The sequence below is a fragment of the Chelonoidis abingdonii genome, chromosome 25, assembly GCF_003597395.2.
Source record: "Chelonoidis abingdonii isolate Lonesome George chromosome 25, CheloAbing_2.0, whole genome shotgun sequence".
Classification (NCBI taxonomy): Eukaryota; Metazoa; Chordata; order Testudines; family Testudinidae; genus Chelonoidis; species Chelonoidis abingdonii.
In genome coordinates, this window is record NC_133793.1 from 3219357 (window position 1) to 3239012 (window position 19656).

A 19656-nucleotide genomic window follows, 5' to 3' on the forward strand; every position below is an offset into this window, starting at 1 on the left:
CTGCATTTTCCAGGTTACTCAACACCGAACGTTTGGATGGGGGCTACTGATTTAGAATGTAATGCTGCCAACCTCTCTGGTAGCCACTGGGATTTGTTGCGTGGTGTCCTATGCCCTGTTCATATTCCCTGGCAACCCCAGCTAAGGCTGAAAGTGTCTTTGTTGTAAACTGCCCTAAGGTGGGAGCTGGTAGGCCAAGGGAAAGGCGCTGCTTCCAAGAGTGAACTCTTTGGGCTGCCCCCACAGCGTGAGGAAGGGTTGAGTAATTCCATGGCATGAAGACAGAGAAGAGTGAGTTCAGAGAGAACATAGTGATGGTGTGTTCAAGGTGGGAAGACAGTTGCTGCCTTGTACAAGGTCTCCAGAAATTACCACCATTGTTTGGCCATAGAAGTTAACTGTGTTTCCACTGGAGAGGAAAGGCAGTGAACATTAAGGGTGTTTTTTTTCCCCACACCTTATCAGGTGCTGACCACAGCTAAAGATGGGATGGTGGACTAGATAACCATTGGCCTACAGTACCATGTACATAATTAGCCTGTGAAACTCACTGTCACATGGCATTACTGAGGCTAACAGCTCAGCAACATTCAAAAAAAAAAAAAAAGGATTAGCCATTGTTATGAATATCAGACCCTCCCGCCCAGGTATAGTAACTAGGATGACAATTCATCAGGGATGTGTCAGCCCTCCTAGTTCAGGGCATAGGCCAACCCCTGTCTGCTTGAGGTCAGGAAGAAACTTCTTTTCATTGGCACATTATTCCCTCACAGGCCATTATTAAATTTCTTGCACCTTCCTCTGAAGCAGCTGATGTTGGCCACTGTCAGAGACCAAGCTAGATGGACCATTGAGCTGAAAATTCCTTTGTTCTGGAATTAGGTTGAAACCTTCCCTCTGGACCTGAGGCGAGACCTTCTGTAGAGGCTCTGTCTATTGTTTTCCCTCCCAGACTCCCAAGTGACTGTTTCCATTAGCATTCATGGTAGTTTTGCTCATACACAGAGGGGAGCATATAACCCCTTGCTATTTCTGAGAAATGCAGCCTCTCTGAGACATGCGTCTGTGGTAAGACACGGTCTCCTGAAATTGGATACCGTTGGGGCTCTAATGTCCCAATTTCTCTATGCTAACGTCCCCGGTTTGGTTTTCCTGTCTGCTTTCTTGGCTGCCTACAAGCTGGCAACTCACATCTGGCTTTTTCTTTTGGTGAGGTTTTTTTTTTTTCCCTGTCCCCTCCTTCATGGGCTAAGCTGTATCTCCATGTTTTGATTCCATGCGAAATGACTTAGAAAACTAATTCTTACAAACCATAGCATCCAGCACAAGAAGAAAAGAAAAAAACCACATATTGAAATAATTTTCCTGGGAAGATATTTTCCAGAAATCTGCCTAAGCACACGGTTTAAATCTTTCTTTTTTCTCGGCTGCAGAAATCCAGTGGCGATGTCTTGATAGACAAGTATTTCCTTAATCAAGATAACCATGTGACCTCTATTAGAGCAGAGGATGTGGGCAAGTCTTTGATATGCAGATAAGCTCAGGAAAGCCTAAGCCCTGACTATGTTTCCATTAACGAAAGAAAAATAACCACATTTCCAGACTTGGTTGAAATGCCCAGTGCTAATTGTTGTGCTTAAAGGAAAAGCCCCCTTTGATACTTAGCAGGGGCCTTGTCTGCTGCCTTTATCGTTTTTACCGCCTGTGCCTTAAATCTCATGTAATCTTTCCCCATTGACTGAGCAAAATCTCCCAGTGTTGGCAGATCCAGCCAGCCCCATGGTTTCCTTGCTTTTATGTCCTCACTCAGCACACTGACTCCTCAGTCTCCAGGGGATGGACCTGGCTCTGTTCTCAACACAGAGTCTGTTTCTCTCCAGCACTCACTTCTCTTTTACCCTCCCTCTCCTGGAACTTTTGAACCTCAGCATTGAGCAACCAGAGCATTGAACCAGGCAGCCCCAGACCCTCCCTTAGCTTTTACCATTCACAACTCCTCCTAAAGCCAGGCGCGACAGCTAGGCCTGTGCGTCCAGCATCTGGCATTCAGAGCATCTGTCTGCCCATGGGTTAGTGGGCTCTAGCAAAGCAGTGGGTGTAGCTTGAAGCTTTTTTCTCAGATGGTGGCGGGGGTGGGATGCAACTTCCTCCTCTCCCTACGGTTACTTGTGGGGCTGCAGGCCTTAGAGAATCCATGATCAGCTCTCTTGCGGAGAATGAAAACTCTCCTCTTGCGGAGTATGAGAAGCAATCAGAAGCCAGCATCTTTCTTTCATTTTCTGTTTGTTCCATGTCTGTCCTCAGTGCAATGTGACTCCGTAGCGTGCCGCTGCATCAACTTTCCCATCCAGCAGCTTCCAACCACCAAACACAGTTTGCATGCTCCTCCTTCCTCCCCACAGTGCCCTACTGGGGTTGTAGCCCATGTATAGGTCCATAAACTAGGAGCAAACAGTTGGGTGGTTTATATGGCTGGTCGTGGGAGAACTTTGTGCAAGGCCGTACTCCGCAAATGCAAGTCACTGGTTTGAACCTGGCTGATGGCAGGAGCCATGACCCAAAGCCAACTTTGGCTGAGGGACAGTGTGGTGCAGAGGACAACGCACTGGACAGGGCCAGAAGTCATTGGTTCTTTTTTTTTCTCCCGGCTCTGCTGTGTGACTTTCAGCAAGTTAGTTCTCCATTCCCACCCTTTGTCCATCTAGATTGCAAGCTCTTCATGCTAGCATTGTCTTCTGCTTTGTGTACGAACAACGCCCAGCACAATGCCCTCATCTCAGTTGGAGCCACATGTGCCGAAGGTGGCACGCAAGCTGATTTTCAGTGGCACTCACACTGCCTGGGTCCTGGGTGTCGCCATACCAACTCTAATGAGACTAATTGATTAAGGCAGACCTTATTAGAGTTGGTATGGCAACACCCATTTTTTCATGTTCTTTGTGTATATCTATCTTCCTACTGTATTTTCCACTGCATGCTTCCCATGAAATGGGCTGTAGCCCACAAAAGCTTATGCTCAAATAAATTTGTTAGTCTCTAAGGTGCCACAAGGACTCCTGTTCTTTTTGCTGATACAGACTCACAAAGCTACCACTCTGAAACTTGTTTTTAGAAACATGTATAAGTAACCATCAAGTATCTCTTCTATTAAACCTACCTCGGACAAGAGCCAGTCAAAATTTTCACCCACTTCTCAAGTGGGAAGTGAAGCCATGCCTGGGCTCCTCTGCTCCTGCACCAATTGTACCGAGCTATGGTGAACAGCAATTCTACACTTCCATCGCCTTTTCTGATGCATTTTCCTTTCTTTTTTTTTCTTATGGCCCTTTGCAAAACCGCTATAATTCTCTAAATGGCACATGCTTAGGGCCTACTTACTCCCAGCTATGCTGAATCAGTCCAGGATGGGATTGCTTTTGCATTTCCTTCGCAGCACTTGACTTTGTCTACATCAGTGTGTTTAAAGTTTCCTCCCCAATGCTACACTCCATAGGCAGCGGGACTGCGCCAGTGAAAACAGACACATCTTGCGTGAATGCACAAATGACAAACCAAGAAAATATCCTAAAGCACTGTAGTCAGCCTAGTAAGAGAAAACCATTACAGAACTAGAGAAGTCCAAGATTTTAAGGGTGGCTCAGTCACTCAGTGGATTGGTGGTAAGGCACTGTTAATCTTGGCTGTGCCTTTCATCGCCAACACACTCTTTCGAGGCCAGCCCAGAGCCGTAGTCACTGAAAGCCATTACCAGCTGATGGCTCTTTTGTAGCCAGTATGAATGACTGGAGGGGACGCGGGGAGTCCTCAGGTCCTAGGGAACATGTAAAAACAGCTCCCTAAATATCACCCTCACCGCTGATGCTAATTGGCATGCTTGGCCATACTGGCAATGGAGAAACTAAGGGTTAGCAGGGACCCTGGAGGCTAGCCAATTTGCAACAATAGGCCTTACCCTCACTGGGGTGGGGCAGTGTGTGAAGCCTCCTCTGTCACTGCTTGGCTCGATGCATGTCTAGAGGAAGGTCAGGCTTGTGAATAAGGCACTGGGACTAAAGAGATGTGGAGTCAGTCCCCACCTTTGCCAAGCCCTCCTCTGTGACCAAGCCACTTTGGTCCCGATCCTCAGAGATATTTAGGCACCTAATGCGCATTGATTTCAATGGCCTTACGAGTCTGAATACCTTTAAGGCACTGGGCCTTAAGTGCTTTGTGCCTCAGTTATTCATTTGTTGATGGGCTTAATTATACTCCTTCCTTTATGACTATTTTATATGTTTAGATTGTAAGCTGGTTTTGAGCATGATCTCGCTTACTAGCTGTTTGGATGGTGTCAAGCACAGTGAGGGGCCCAGTTTTGGTTGGGGTTCTAGGTGTTTGTTACAGTGAGGGGCCCAGTCTTGTTTGGGGTTCTAGGTGCTACTATAATATCAACAGAAATAATAACACTAAGTCATAGATTTTTTTTTTCCCAACCCAAACACTGATTTTGCATCATCTGTGAATTTGGTGAACATCTTAGCTTGTTACTATTTGCAAATGAAGATTCCAGAATGATAACACTAGATGAAGCACAGGAGCCCTCTGAAACTATCAAAAATGTCCAAGAGTTAGCCCGCACTCCAAAGAATATCATAGTATCTATTAGCCTTGCCACCCCACTGATAACTAGACAGCAGGGCATCCGTGAAGCCACTATCTTTAGTCTCAGTAAAAGCTACAGCTTCACTCTTTTCGTTTTGCCTTTACCTTGAGCACAGCGAGTCTGAATTGTTCATCTCTATTCAGTTTTTTTTCCCCATAGTTGGTTTAGCAAATTGGTCTGACTCCCCCTTTAATGTTCAAGTACCCGGTGGGACATGTTTTAGCTACTTCTAAATCAGCCATGAATGATAAAGTATCTGAACAGGCCTTTTTTCATCTGGTGCTAACGTACATTGCTACAACCTACCATTAAAGCAAAAGGAGCCTCTGGGTGTGTATAGTTAATGATACCCCATCCCCAGGCTTTCAGAGCGCCTTTCATCTCAGACTCTCAAAGTGCTTCACAAATATTAATTTCCAACGTCAGCGGGAGAGTTTATAGCAATATCTCAAGGCGGTACAGCTCAGAGCCTCAAAAGGTATTTAGGAACCTAAATCCTATTGAAATCAGTTGGCGTTAGCCTCCTAAATCCTTCTGAGGCTCTGGGCTGTGCCTTCACTAACACCCAGCACTAGCCACAATGGCTTCTCCTCTCATGCCACTGAGGTGCTGCTTCTCCTGGTAGTGGGTAAGCACTAGGCCTTTCCTCACTTCCCCAGTAAGGGTTTGGTGTCTCTTGCTCTTAACAGACATGCCACCGCTCCTGCCAATGGATCTCAAAGGGGAGCCAGGCCCCCCAGGAAAACCAGGCCCAAGAGGACCTCCAGGCCCCCCAGGCTATCCAGGAAAACCAGGCACTGGGAAACCCGGACTTCACGGCCAGCCAGGCCCTGCTGGCCCCCCTGGATTTTCTGGTGTTGGCAAACCAGGTATCCCAGGGCTCCCAGGAAAGGCAGGTATGAAAGGGATGCCCGGCCTCAAAGGTGAACCCGGCATGAGAGGTGAGCAAGGGCAGAGGGGATTACCTGGCCCGCCAGGATTGCCTGGGCCAGCAGGCATCTCAGTCAATGGGAAACCAGGCATGCAGGGCACTCCAGGGCTACCAGGATTTCGGGGTGAGCCTGGGCCAAAAGGGGAGCCAGGGCCTCGGGGGGAGCGTGGCTTAAAGGGTGAAAATGGCATTGGGAAGCCAGGGTTTCCGGGTCCCCGAGGAAATGGAGGACCCCCCGGCCCTGCTGGGCCTCCAGGGCCAAACGGCATTGGGAAACCAGGGTTTGATGGCTTACCAGGTGCTCCAGGGGGGAAAGGCGAGACGGGCCCATCTGGAGCCCCTGGGATCAATGGGGAACCTGGGCCAATGGGGCCCCGGGGTCCACCAGGGATTGATGGAATAGGCATCCCGGGCGTCGGGGGGGTTCCAGGTATGCAAGGCCCCATGGGGCCAAAGGGAGAACCTGGTATCCGTGGCCTTCCCGGTTTACCTGGCCCTGCAGGCTATGGGAAACCAGGTTTGCCAGGCTTAAAAGGAGATCGTGGGCAACCTGGGATCCCAGGAGCCATTGGCGACAAAGGGGAACCAGGCATAGATGGGGAAGCAGGTGAGCAGGGTCCGCAGGGTGTCATTGGACCCCCCGGGGTGCCGGGCTCCATGGGTTTGCCAGGCAAATACGGACTGCCAGGCCTCAAAGGTGAGGTTGGGCTGCCTGGGCCCCCAGGAATCCCAGGGATGCGTGGAGACCAAGGGCCAAACGGCTTTGCAGGGAAACCAGGGGTACCTGGAGAGAGAGGTTTGCCTGGGTCACAGGGACCACCTGGCCCCACGGGGCCAAAAGGAGAACCAGGGTTCACAGGAGTTCCTGGGGTGCCAGGGTTAACAGGTAGCCTAGGACCAAAGGGAGATGCAGGAATTCCAGGCCAGCCAGGCCTGAGGGGCCCATCTGGTATTCCAGGCCTCCAAGGCCCTTCTGGTCCCATGGGGCCACAAGGCTTACCAGGGCTGAAAGGGGAACCTGGCCTCCCAGGCCCTCGAGGGGAGGGGAAGGTAGGGGAGCCTGGCATTACAGGACCCATTGGCCCACCTGGAATACCTGGGACACGTGGATTAAATGGACCCCCAGGACCTCCAGGGCCGCCTGGTCCCCCCGGGGCACCAGGGGTGTTCGACGAGACAGGCATCGCTGGGCTGCACTTGCCGGATGGAGGTGTGGAAGGAGCGGTGTTAGGGAATGGTAAGCCTGGGAAACCGCAGTATGGCAAAGGGGAGCTCTCTGCCCGGATAGCACCTGCTTTCACCGCCATCCTGACCTCCCCGTTCCCAGCCTCTGGCATGCCAGTCAAATTCGACAGGACTTTGTACAACGGGCACAACGCCTACAATCCAGCCACTGGGATATTCACCTGCCCCATCTCCGGCATCTATTACTTTGCCTACCATGTGCACGTCAAAGGGACTAACGTCTGGGTGGCGCTTTATAAGAACAATGTGCCCGCCACATACACCTACGACGAGTACAAAAAAGGCTACCTGGATCAAGCCTCAGGCAGCGCAGTGCTTGAACTCAAAGAGAATGACCAAGTCTGGGTCCAAATGCCCTCGGACCAAGCCAATGGGCTGTACTCCACAGAATACATCCACTCCTCCTTCTCCGGCTTCCTGCTTTGCCCCACATAACAGCTGTTGGGTGTTTCCCCTTTTTACCCACTTTAGCCATAAACTGTCTTGTTTTTTTAATATTTTTTTTTAAAAAATAAAAGAAATACAAAAAAGAGAAATCACTGGGAAGAACGTGCAAGTCATTGGCGCAGGACCTCACTTCACACTGTTCACTCAAAGAGTCAAGTGGATAAGGGGAAAGGAGTCTCTGTTGTTTCAGGGGGGCAAGTGGGAGAGGTGTCTTTGGAATAAATTTTACCTTTGTGACTGCACATCAAACACAGAAACTAACTCAGGCTGGCTAGGATCTAGCTATGCAACTACATTGTTCTTTAAGTCAGAGAAGGAAAGCTGAAGAATCTAGATCCTTCTTGGTTTATAATCAAGTGCCCTTGTGTTCTCGCTGTTGAGTACTAGTTAAATAAATAAAGCCATTTTGCATATTCGTTTGCTTAGGATCCCTGGATTGGCTATCTCAAATCTCTAGAGCAGTGGAGATTCCTGGTGGATTGACTATCACCTTCCCAATCAATCAGTTCCCCACATTTCAATCTTAATGGCGCTTGAATTAGTCTCTCGGATTCGATCAGGGTGGGTGGATTTAGTCATCAAAAGGGGATCGCTTTGCAGAAGCACCTTTTTATAAGTAAATATTTAAGAAAAAATCTTTAGGAACAAAAAAGAACATTAGTAGCACCTGGCAATAGGATGGGTGCCAAATATACTCCAAAGCCATTCGGGGAATTTGGGACCTCCTGTGATGAACAATGTTCCTTGACCTTGTATTAATTCCTGCATTAGCAAGTCAAAGGACCAGTTCTATCACATATATTTCTGTAGCCCTCAGACTTGTTTGGGCTTATGAATGTTTTATCATCTGACAATCCAAGGATGGCGCTGCAAGCATGGCTTACATTGCTACTAGCTGATTTCATGGAAGGTTTAGCTCTGCTTTCTTTAAGGTGCCATTTATGGACAACTTACTTTTAATGTCTACCTTTCTTTCAGGATGTGCACACTTTTTTTTCCTTCCCCTTGGGGAACTTATTAAAAAAAAAAAAAAAAAAGCATTCAGTCTAACTTTCCATGCATTCATTTTACAATGGTGCTATTATCTACTCAACAATGTTATTTACAAGCATAGTGCAATATGTATCTTTGAAAGCTGCACTGGTCTCCATGCAGGTTTCTGTGACTTAGGAAAAAAAATTCATTTCATGTTTGTCCTGTTACCACTTTGCCTCAATAATGCTTGAAATGTCATTGAGCCGAATATGGGTTACAAGGTTTATTACAGCTTTTGGTGTGCCTAGCTCTTGACCACGTGGCTGCTCTGGCCTTTGCAAACTGAAACAATTGAAGCCTGTTGCTTTGCAGCTTGCGGTAAGGTAAAATGGCTACTGACCATTGCATTTAAAAGTTACTAAAGAGATTCTTCTCACCCTGGGTAGACAGAACATGTTGAAGTTAAGCCACATATAATACACTGAATTCCTTTCTACAAAGACATGTGCCTAAGAAAATAGCTGAAATTCATTCAGGCAATAGCTCAGTGTTCATTATTCTCAAATGTCCATGATGGCGGTAATATGGCCAAAGGGGAGAGAGAAAAAGAATGTGACTTTAATATTATTCTCCAGATTTATTGTAGATAAAACTATTTAAACAGATTTTTTTTTCTTAAACTACACTGTGTTTGTGTCTCTTGCCATCCAGGGCTTCCATTTACACAAACACGCCCATCCCTGAATTACAAAATAGGAAAAAATTCCACAGACTAACATTTCAGACAGAATCTTTCTGGAATTAGGTATCCCCTCCCCTTTGTTTTAGTTTTTATTCGGATTTACAAGAGCAGGTTATGAAGCAATGGAACTTTTAACAAAGACAAATACAGCCTGATATTTTGAATTCTGTCAGATGTTTTTAATTCTTGAAGGCAGAAGAATGTCAGAGCCCTTCACGCCCCAGATTCTTTTGGTAATCGGTTCTTTGATTTCCCATTCGAAATAGGAATCATAAAGTAAAGACCTAAAAGTTGAAGAAGAGAAGCTCAGTTCCTCTCTTCAAATCCATACTTGAAAGGACAGTGCCGGCGTGGGGCTTGTCTTCTTAGTTTAAATGTATTTTCCTGCAGAGAACCACAATGAACTCAAATTGATAATACAGCAGACCCCTTCATTTCAGAGCAAAGAGGTCTCACTCCTTGTACCATGTAACACTGCCAGAGGCAGAAATGGTAACTTACATATGCTACCTGCAGTAGGGTAAGGAACTTCCACACAGTTGAAAATTCACTCAAGGGCAGAAGTTTAAGCCTTTTACTCAACAAAGCAACTTATTTATACTGTGTTCTAACCTACAGTTCAGTCCTGGTTTGGTTTTGTTATTAATTCAATCCTCTAGTTCTGGCTGGCAAAAACAGTGACAGAAATGCACATTATAACCAAACGCAAATGTTAACTCACTCAGTTCTGTAGAAAATATTTTGCAATTTCACTTTCCCTTCATGTGCAGAGCAGAAACCATAATCACCCTTCTGCAGCTCTATAACCTGTTACATTTACACAGTAATTGAATGACAAGGATATTACACACACAGGGAGGCTAGGAAACGATGTACAGGGTGAAGGAGGGAAGGTGTTCAGAATGCCCAATATTGTCAGGAAGATTTCTTTTGAAGTATGTGATATTTGCCAGCAGGAAAGTTTATTTTCTGTCATGGCTGTGAGCACTTGGAATGTTGGTATCAGTCACACACACACAAAAAAATGGTTGGGATGAATGAAGTTTGTCAATTTTTAACTATGAAAATTACATTACAGTGTGCATTTTTTATATACAAATTCTTACTTTTTTTTTTTTAAAGTTTGCCTCTAGTATCTTCTTTTCTAACCTAGTATATAGAGGATTTTAGTTTTGTAAAAATACCTATTACGTGCACTGTCTGTCATAGTAAAATTGGTTGAAAATGCCTTCTCTTTGACTGTGATCGGAAACTGGCCTCTTCAGAACTAAAACTACAGTACTTGATTGTATTGACACAACATCAATAAAACTTCTTGTATAAAAGATCATCTCAGCTGTGCCTTTGTCCTATTACAATTTATTTGTATTGCAGGAGCACCTACACATAGTAAGAGACAACCCCTGCTCCATGAGCTTACAGTCTGAACAGGCATAGGGAAGATTAATAGCCCATTGTTCTGGGGACGAGGCACGGGAATAATCCATGGCTCACTCAAGGAGTCTATGTCAGAGCTCATATTTGACCCCACACCTTCTGTAGCAGCAGCCAGCACCCAAACCACAAGACGAAGCTTCTGTATTCAAAGTACCACTTCTGAAATACCCTTGTATAAGTCTGGTCATAATCATAGGTCTCAGCTCATCCTGCCTGCCCTATGAGCTCTCCTTTGTAATATGCACAGCCTTAGATACGGAAGTCCTCCCTTCTCTTCATCCAACAGGAACACATCCTGGTCACTGGCAGTGAAACATGTTTCCCTGCAACATCCCACCAGTGTGAACCCAGAGGAAGGGGTACTTAAACCTTCATAGCCCATTCAGTCCATCGTTTATCTGCTAAGACTGCCATTGAGCGGAGGGATTGGTGGCAAAGGTGAGGGCTGATTTTGGTAACGTAAGTAACTGTCCCCTAGGAACTGGAATGAGATCGCACAACTGGCATAGGCTGAGAGTATCACCTTTCATTCAAAGCCTGTCACCTCCAGGTTGCCCACTCAACTCAGACTTGGCTTGAGAGAATGGTAATAGGAGATGGCATCTATCCTGCTCCCTGATCAACATAGGAAAAACTTATCCCACATTGCCTCACTGCCACAGTCCAGAAGTTTCTTAAAGGAAGATGGTGAAATTTGGGGCCTTCCAAATATTGCAACATTTTTTCCTCTTCTACCTGGCAATTGTTACGTTGAGGAATTTCAGGCACAGGAGTGCATGCTGGAGTTTCCTTGCCTGGAAAAATGGGGTTTTGCTAGAAATGAAAAATGAACCCAAAGCCAGGAGCTCACCCGTCACTCCCAAGCTCCTTCTCAAGGAGAGAGCAGTACATGTGCCTTTTAAAATGGGGAAGGAGACAGGAATTTTAAGTAACAATGCAGAGTTTCTATTCAAGCTTCCCAAAACTATGGAGAATACCAGACTCTGCTAGCTGGTTATGACCATCCTTGCCACCATAACAAATTCCAGTATTTATATGGACTATGCTACCCATTTACCTTCTTCCCCGTAAAAAGAATGAGCTCAGTTCTTTGGGCTTTAAGTATCATTGATTCCATCAGTTTGTTTTCTTTGGGGGTGAGGGGGAAGGTTGTTTTGTTTTAAGCAATAACATTTTGAAAGCTAGTCAATTAAAAAAAATCACTAAAAGTAGTTTTAGATACCACCCTGCCTCTGAGTCCTCTGACTGCTATTTTCTTGTGCTTTTATAATCACATTCCCTTATTTTAAAAACTCTCTCTCTCCACAGACAAAAGGGACTGGCTTACTATGCAGGAGAAATGTTGAAACTGACTATTACATGAAGTGCTGCCAGAGGCACTAAGGAAACAATATTTATTAAGTGATCTCTTTCAGGTCTCCTAATTGGGAATGTTAACTATAGCCAGTGAAACATTTCCAGGCAGAAATGTGAATTTTAAGTTGACATGTCCCTTTAAACCTTATTACATTTAGGGGTGTAAGACAAATTGTCGTCTTGGTGCATCTTATTAATACTCCCAGAACACTCTTGGCGCACTAGACAGACTAACCTGAACTGATTCTAGCAGCAAGGCTCCAGCAGTTGACTCCTTTCCATCCATTGCTCCTTACTGCAAGTATTTTCTACAAGTAAAACTCTGGAGCAAAAACTCCAGCACTGAAATACTTTGGGGCATGCAATTGCCACACAATGCACGGTATAACTGACGCACTGAACTCCTTCTATTGTTAACAGGCGTTACCCACTTTTACCATGACACATGCACCATTCACTGCTTGTAAACAAAAGCAGCCATCGTGAGAACAGTTTTTACAGCAGATTTCAAGAATTAAACTTACTGCAAATGAAGCAGGAAGTCCAGCTCCTCACAAGATGCCACTAATTGACCTGGAAATGTTTTCAACCTGCTTTCCGGAGAAACATTATTAAGAAACCATAGCAATGCAGTTGCACACTGAGTCTTGAAAGAAGAGACGTGGAGGGGGGAGGGGAGGAGGGAGAAGAATAGCCTAAAACTTTTCCTATGATTCCCCTTGTAATTTAGCCTCACAAGGGGCTGGCTGCCCCTATATATGGAAATATATAGGCAGAAGGTAAAACTCTAAATAGAATTACATACAATAAAGCCCAAAGGTGGCATTTAAAGTGCAGCTGTGGTCTAGTAAAAGTACCGTAAAATTACCACATTAGTGCACTTCGGACTAGTTTTGTACCCTCCCTCACCAGTGCTGCTCAGTAAAGGCCAAAATCAGTCATGAAGGGAGATGGGAGCAAGGATAATGTCAGAACTGTTCTAACTGCTGAGGCAAGATCTGGGAAAACACAATCAGGATCATTCCCAAATCCCATACTGCGATGGCGTCAGCACAAACACCTTTGCACTTAACACAGTGTAAAGGCTAAATGCCCTTGGCCCTGGAATAACTAGCAGTGCTAAAATTCAAAGCTGTCTGCAATAGTATAACAAAGAAACCCAAGGAGAGCGCACAGATCTTTCGGCTCCTGCTAACAAACTCAATACTCTCCTGCAGTTTTCCAGCTTCACAGGTGGAGCCAGGCTTGGCAAATTACAACTACAGGTGACACCCACAGGGCAGTTTCCAACCAAGCTGACTGCAGCTTGCAGGAGGCGACTGCGGAGCAAATTTGATACTAGGGAAGCCTCAAAAGCGCCAATAAGAATGTGGGAAGGTGCTGGGGAAGTAATGGAGCCAGATTTATAAATGGTGCCTCAACACAACAGGAAGACCACATCCCTTTCTCAGCCCATCAACCATAGCTCCAGTGATGTTACTGACTCATCATCACAGGCATTACACAAGTCTGAGTGCAGTTTCTTTGCTGGGAGCCTGTCTGGTCACTGGTGTTTGGACATATGGGAAATGCTGCCAGCAGACTAGCATCTGCTTTGGTTGAAGCACGCTGAGCTTTTTACCAGTAGATGAATTGTGCTCTGCATGAACGTCAAAGGACACAGGAAAAAAAGCAGGATCTGCTTGGCAGAGCTGTGAAAGAGGACATAGAAGACGACCAAGGCCTTCTGCAGCTGAGCTGTCATTTTCACTGCAACACTTCAAGAGCCTGCCACTGATTCACAAGGTTTCCACACCAGAAACTCCCATCCCTATACACCACCATTGGAGAACAGGCTCCAGTCCAATTAGTCTGTGCAAATATGCATAAAGATTTTCCCTACTGGGTTCCAAGTTCAGCTACAGTTGAATGGCCAGGAATTTTTACCCCGGCTAGGAAAGGCTCCATAGGAGAAGCACGTATAAAGAACATCTCTTTGTCCAAGTCGTCCAAACTTTAGTTTGGTACCTAAAGAGGCTGAGGTCAAATAAGTCTCTAGGCTAATGACTGATTTATGCAACACAACTCCTTTGCGTTGATAATTAGCCACTGTTCCTGTATTTTCCTTCAATGATCCTAAGTGACTGGATTACTTTTAAGAAAAACACATTCCAATCCTATTTTAGGAAAAGCTAAACTTTATAAAAGCTAACCTGTGCAAGCTCCACAACTTCTTTCCATTCAAAAGAAAAACAAGATCAGTTTAAACAGAAGATTTGTTTTTAAATGTCTTCCTTGAAAATTCTGAAGTCTCTTGCAGAATCTCTTAAGATATGATGTTTTACTTTTCAGATCTGCAGCAGAGTCTGTAAATTCCACATATTTATACGACAAAGTCATGTGTATACTCGGAAAATCCATTAAAGCTTCATGCAATAGATTGGTACTCTAGGGAAGTAAAGTAGAGGAAAGGTGAGGAATAACCCAATTACAACCAAATTGTTCACACGTACACAACAACTTTCTGCTGACATCAGCAGGAAATAAGCCCCCTATTAGTAATGTGTTCACTTCTCAGTTTTAGTAAAATCTTTGGAACATTTGGATTTATACCCATTTCCATATGGTAGCTGCCTGCAAACAGGATGGTTTTTATTTCTTTGTTTTCTATAATTACTACAGACATTTCAAAACACATTATTTACACAATTCAGCTGGCATACAGACTCAGATTATTTCCTCTCTGCCTGCTTGACTGGGCACGTTTTTAAACATCCCACTGCAGAACACTGTTTTCTAATACATCATCTACCTTTTGCACGGTCTCCTAGTACATGAGCCCTTTCTTAACAGACGTGAATTCTCAACTGAAATCGCCCTTCTGTCCACTTTTAGACAATCCCAATCAGGTGCAGAGGTTGAAAGCAATTAGAGTTGCATCCTGTTCCCACTGAAGTCAATCAGATTTTTGTCACTGACTTCAATGGGTCTAAAATTTGGACCTAAGGTACCACTAGGTTTTACTACATCTCTTCCCACTGGTTTATTAGTGACCTTGCCACATGCACTGGACACCAGGTGTGCAGAATGGGGTGCAAGGATAGCACAGCACAGATTAGGCGCTGGGAGGAGAGAGAGTAACCAGAGCAAGAGCAGCATTCTGGAAGGTCGCAGTCTGGTGCATAAGGCAATGGAAAGTTTAAGGAGTTAGGCACAGGTGTAATGCAGAGAGTAAAGATGACAAAAGAATTGCTTTATGGGTACGGTGCAACCCAAGTGCTTCCTGAAGGTTAGGCTGTGAACATCTGAATGGAAGTCTGTGGAATCTGGAAACAGAGGACAGGAAGCTGGTTCCTGGATTTAGACCCCACTTGATGCTTGGACAAGTCGTATGACAGAACGAGACACTGACAGGAGGAAAGGCCTCGGTAAGAAGCAGAAATCTCATCAGAAACCAGATACTGTCTCTGTGCTTTGGTGGGACAATAAATTCCATCGTCCAAAGCTCTGTGCAAGCACCCTCCAGATCAACTGTAACAGAAAAACAAGGTCCAAGTCTCACTTCTACCATGCGACACATGACAGCAAGTGCCATTCTGGAGTTGGACAGGTTACAGATCATTAAAGACAAGGTGGACCCATTTGCCATGGATCTGATCAGTGAGACAGAGGTAGACGCTTTAACCTTGGCACAAGACACCACTTCTGTGGCTCAAAGTCGTTGGCAGTAGAGTTCATGCAAGCTATTTGCCAACATCTCTGTCTCTTGAAAAGCTTCGCAGCTCTGCTCCCAGTACAGGGGTACCTGCTCCTCCCCATAATAAGCTCCTGCAATGGCTCCAGCCATGGTAGCTATGGTATCTGTGTCTCCACCCAGCGAGATACAGTAGATGACGACTCTCTGTAGGTTGTTGTAGTGATTGGGAATATCTGGGTCAGATTTCAGGGAGCGCAAGAAAGAGTAAATCGCAGTGGGGACAGACTCCAGAGCAGCAATGCCATTTCCTGTTAATGAAACCAACCACATTCAGCAACAAAGCAGACTGTTATATCTCTAACCTTCCACAACAGAATCCCTTCCCTTTAGTTCACGAGCTCATCTCATTGCCAATTTCAAACTCCAAGATGGCTGGCTCAATGCAGGTGAAGTGTGAGTAGATGCTATGCAAGTTTCTTTCCATCCCATGCTCTCCGCTTGTCATTTTCCCGATCAGCACCCCACTACCATTCCAGTCTGGGAACACGCTCCCAGCTATGCCCATGCACACTCCTAACCTGTAACATCACTGGGTTGCCCGGTGTCCAGAAGGAAGATTTGACTAATAGACTGTCATTAAGATGAGATCTTGGAAAATTCAGCATTATTATTCTCTTGGAAAGATAGGCTGCCCTTGGGGAGGGAGTCACTGCAGAGCAGGTCACACACTTACTCTTTCCACAGGGCTGAACATGCAGTTTTTGCAACACATCCAACCCCCACTGGTCTGGTGAGCAAGAGGCAGAAGTCCAGGAAACCACTAACTATAGGCTCCCTAGGCTGGCCCTGCCCCATGGCTTTTCCTGAATCCCTGTAGGAAGAAAGGTGCTTACCTAACTCAAGCAATACATCCGACTTTGGAACGGTGCTAAGCTCCAAAAATTCCTTGATCTTCTTAAGACGTCTTGAAAATGGTAATTCTTCAAAACCCATCCTGGAGACAAGAGATAGGAATGTAACAAATGCTTTGCTCCGGTGACTTCTCCCTTCCTGCCACCAGAGAGCAAGCTGCACGTTTTGATCTAATACAACCCAGCCTATGAAGAGGTGTCCAAACAGAGGGCTCCCAGGGACGAAGACTTTCCGAAAAAAGAAACATTAGTGGCTATGAACATGTGGCCGTAGGAGTGAATCTTCCCACATTTCCAGGTGTTTGAACCATGGCCATGTCTATCGAGACCTCCTGTACATATGCGGAGAACAAGCAAGAACCTCAAAGCAAAGCTGTTCTGAGTGCACATCAAACTAGAATGAATGAGGGCTTCAGAGGAGGGGAGAAAAGAACCCATCTTACCAGTCTGCAGCAAGTCCACTCTCTTGGAAAGGCCAGATATGGGAGAGGACGAACTGAAGTCTCACAAACTGCTTACAGGACAGGGAGGAGAAGCTGGACCTAACAGCATGCAGCCAGCAGAGCAATATCTCAGCTGCTTAGATGGCTTTTATGAATCATGACCACACTCTTCCCCTCCATAAAGGGACTGGTTTGGACTGAGGGGGAGAGGCAGAGGGAAATGGAACCTGGGGGAATTTCTCATTCCTCACTCCGAGGACATTCACACCAGGACAGACTGGGAGATGTGCTCATGGCAGCTGAGTGCGTGGCAAGAAGCAGGCCGGTTCTAGAGAGAGGCAAAGAGTCTGTATTTTCAAACATATGAGTACCCCAGTCACAGGAAACGCCATGCAGCTAAAATCAAAACACAGCCTAATGACATGAAGGAAAATCTCACACTTCCCATGCACAGAATAGCATCGAGAGACAGGACAGAATGCCATCTGAGGCATTACGTAGACAGTTGTACAGAGTCAAGAGAACGACACTGCTGTGAACTAGACCAAATTCCATATGGAGGACACAATGCAACTCTCTGAGCCCTACTTACGCTCGTGCATCAGCCAAAGATTTATCATCTGCCTCTACATCCTCCATGTGGCCGATCAGCTGCTCCAGGAAGCTTTCCCAACTGAGCTCTCCCTGCAAGGCAAGGTGCACTGCCAGAGCCTGCAGGATGGCTCCGTTATAGCCAAGTGAGTTGGCATGGGTCAACTCAGCACTGAGCTTCGCAAACTGTGGATTAAAAAAAAAAAATCATTAGGAAACCAGAGTGAAAGAGAATCACCAAACCCCATCCTGATCTGGGAGCCCCAGTGCCTGAACAACCTCCCTGTAATGCACCTTCTTCACATCCTGAACATCAGGGTAAGTCAGCGAAACGCCTGCTACCCTCATAGCACCACCGTTCCCGTAGGAGCCTTTCCCATTAAACTGCACTCGGGCTGGCTCAAACACATCACTGCACTTGGGGCTCAGAAGTTTCTTGAACACGTTGACGACGGCCATCCCATAGCCCCGATCTGGCTCCTTCTTGTGCTCCTCAGCAAATCTGCCAAAGGTAAAACAACAGCAATTACATAGGAATTAGAAAAACCACACTGGAAAGGGACCGTTTCAACTTACATTTGCTCTGCTACTAAAATCTTTTTTTGAAAGAAGCTTTTATAAAGCCTTATTATTCTCTGCATCAGAGTAACATCCAGAGACCTCAGCAAGTATCCTGGCCCCACTGCACTAGGTGCTGTACAGATATGTGCTGGAGGAAGAGGAAAAGACCTGGGTGGATGAGGATAACAGAGGTTGGACCATGTGGTTGTACTGACTATATCTATTTGTGGAAATCACTGGTTTCAGCTCTTGACTTTTTGATGTTTTAAGATATACTTTAAAAAATAATTGGAAACATTTTTCCTAGTCGCAGGCAGGCAGGCAGAAATATTGTTTGTTCAAGTCCAGTGGAGACAGTTTTTAAATAATTAAACCTTTGCCTCTCACCATTTGAAACCCAAATGCTTCACAGCACCAAATATCTGAATGGGAAATGGACTATAAAACAAACTGACTTCAAAGATTTTTGTTGCTCAAAGCTCAGGGAAGCGTTAAAAAGGAACCGGCATACCAAGCAATAAGTAAACTAGAAAGGGAATAATTCTGAAAAACTGAAGTGCTTTTAATAACAAAACTATACAAACTTGTTTGCTTACAACATAAATGTTACATTGACAGTGTCCCCCCTGTTTAGTTTCAACATAAGATTTGAGATGCCACTCAAGTCAATGAGAATATAGAATGGCACAAACCCTGCAGGCACAGGCCAAATTGCAGCACTGGGGCCACTGCTCTTTTCAGTCTCTCCACACAAATAGGCGGCCACTTCAGACTGAATTCCTCTCCACTTTCCTGGACTGAACGGGAACAGCTCAAAGTGGGTGCTTAGCTTTCACTCACTATCACTTGCAAAAGCAACACAGATCTCCCTGTTGTGCTGACTGTAACTCCTTACCTCCTGGCCATATCAACTTCATCAAATTCTCCCTTGGCTAGCAGAGACCGCACCACACACCTGGCCATGGCTGTGTCATCTGTGTAGCAGAGCATTTCTGAAAGAGAAAGCAAAAATACCAGATGATCATCAAAACAGCAAGAGGTGCTATTGCTCCACTAGAATCCCAATCCCAATCCCATTTCTCTACTGCCAGGGGAATTCTCTGTGAATCTGGAGTGTAAAAGACTTGGCTGTATTTCCAGACGCTCAGCTCTCTTAGCAGGCCTTGGGAGAGATTAAAAATTGTCACTAACTGCAGAGGAGCAACTTCATGAACTACAGCAGTGGAGGAACATGCCTCACTAGTAATACATTAGGTGGCAGTAGGGTGACCAGATGTCCCTATTTGATAGGGACAGTCCTGATTTTTGGGTCTCTCTCTTATATAGGCTCCTATTACCCCCCACCCCCTGTCCCGATTTTCCACATTTGCTGTCTGGTCACCCTAGGTGGTGGTGTTAGTAAGAGAAACAAGACCAGTGACCTGGGATTAATATGAAAGAAACACAGTCAACGTGGAATCTAATTATTTCAAAAGAATGAATTCAAAGTGGTTCCACGTACTGGCCCTGCACCTGAGGCCCCCAGCCAGCACCAACTGGGGGCAGTTTTCAAGTGACAGGCTTTTTTTCTAAAAAAAAAAAAAAAAAAAAAAAAATTCTCTCCCCTACACGCCTGCTGCATGAAAGCCACTAACCTGGGGCAGTTTAGGCAGCGTGGTTCACACCCCTGGGGTAGAACAGAGTGTGCGGGGGGGGGGGT

The 19656-nt window shown here is 45.6% G+C and overlaps 2 protein-coding genes across 6 annotated transcripts in view; one reads left to right on the forward strand and one right to left on the reverse strand.

Annotated features, from left to right (window-relative positions):
• The window catches only part of COL8A2 (collagen type VIII alpha 2 chain), a 137859-nt gene extending 130178 nt beyond the window's left edge, over window positions 1-7681 (forward strand). For both annotated transcript variants that reach the window (XM_032766750.2, XM_032766749.2), the window contains exon 3: window positions 5332-7681. In XM_032766750.2, the coding sequence (XP_032622641.1) occupies window positions 5332-7253 (1922 nt within the window). In that variant the 3' untranslated portion in view covers window positions 7254-7681. The remainder of the gene's footprint in view (window positions 1-5331) is intronic.
• A 6704-nt stretch (window positions 7682-14385) lies between these two features.
• On the reverse strand, window positions 14386-18970 carry ADPRS (ADP-ribosylserine hydrolase). Of its 4 annotated transcripts, XM_075060733.1 has the most exons (6): window positions 18906-18951; window positions 18554-18796; window positions 17691-17898; window positions 17398-17582; window positions 16345-16445; window positions 14386-15759 (listed from the first exon to the last, which is right to left on the reverse strand). In XM_075060733.1, the coding sequence occupies exons 2-6, from the start codon at window positions 18598-18600 to the stop codon at window positions 15467-15469; spliced, it is 834 nt and encodes a 277-aa protein (XP_074916834.1). In that variant the 5' UTR covers window positions 18601-18796; window positions 18906-18951; the 3' UTR covers window positions 14386-15466. The 4 variants fall into 4 exon arrangements, with proteins under 4 accessions (XP_074916834.1, XP_032622643.1, XP_032622645.1 ...); XM_032766752.2 differs by lacking the exon at window positions 18554-18796 and having other exon boundaries at window positions 18853-18970; XM_032766754.2 differs by having other exon boundaries at window positions 18650-18938.
• Between the last annotated feature and the right edge of the window lie 686 nt (window positions 18971-19656).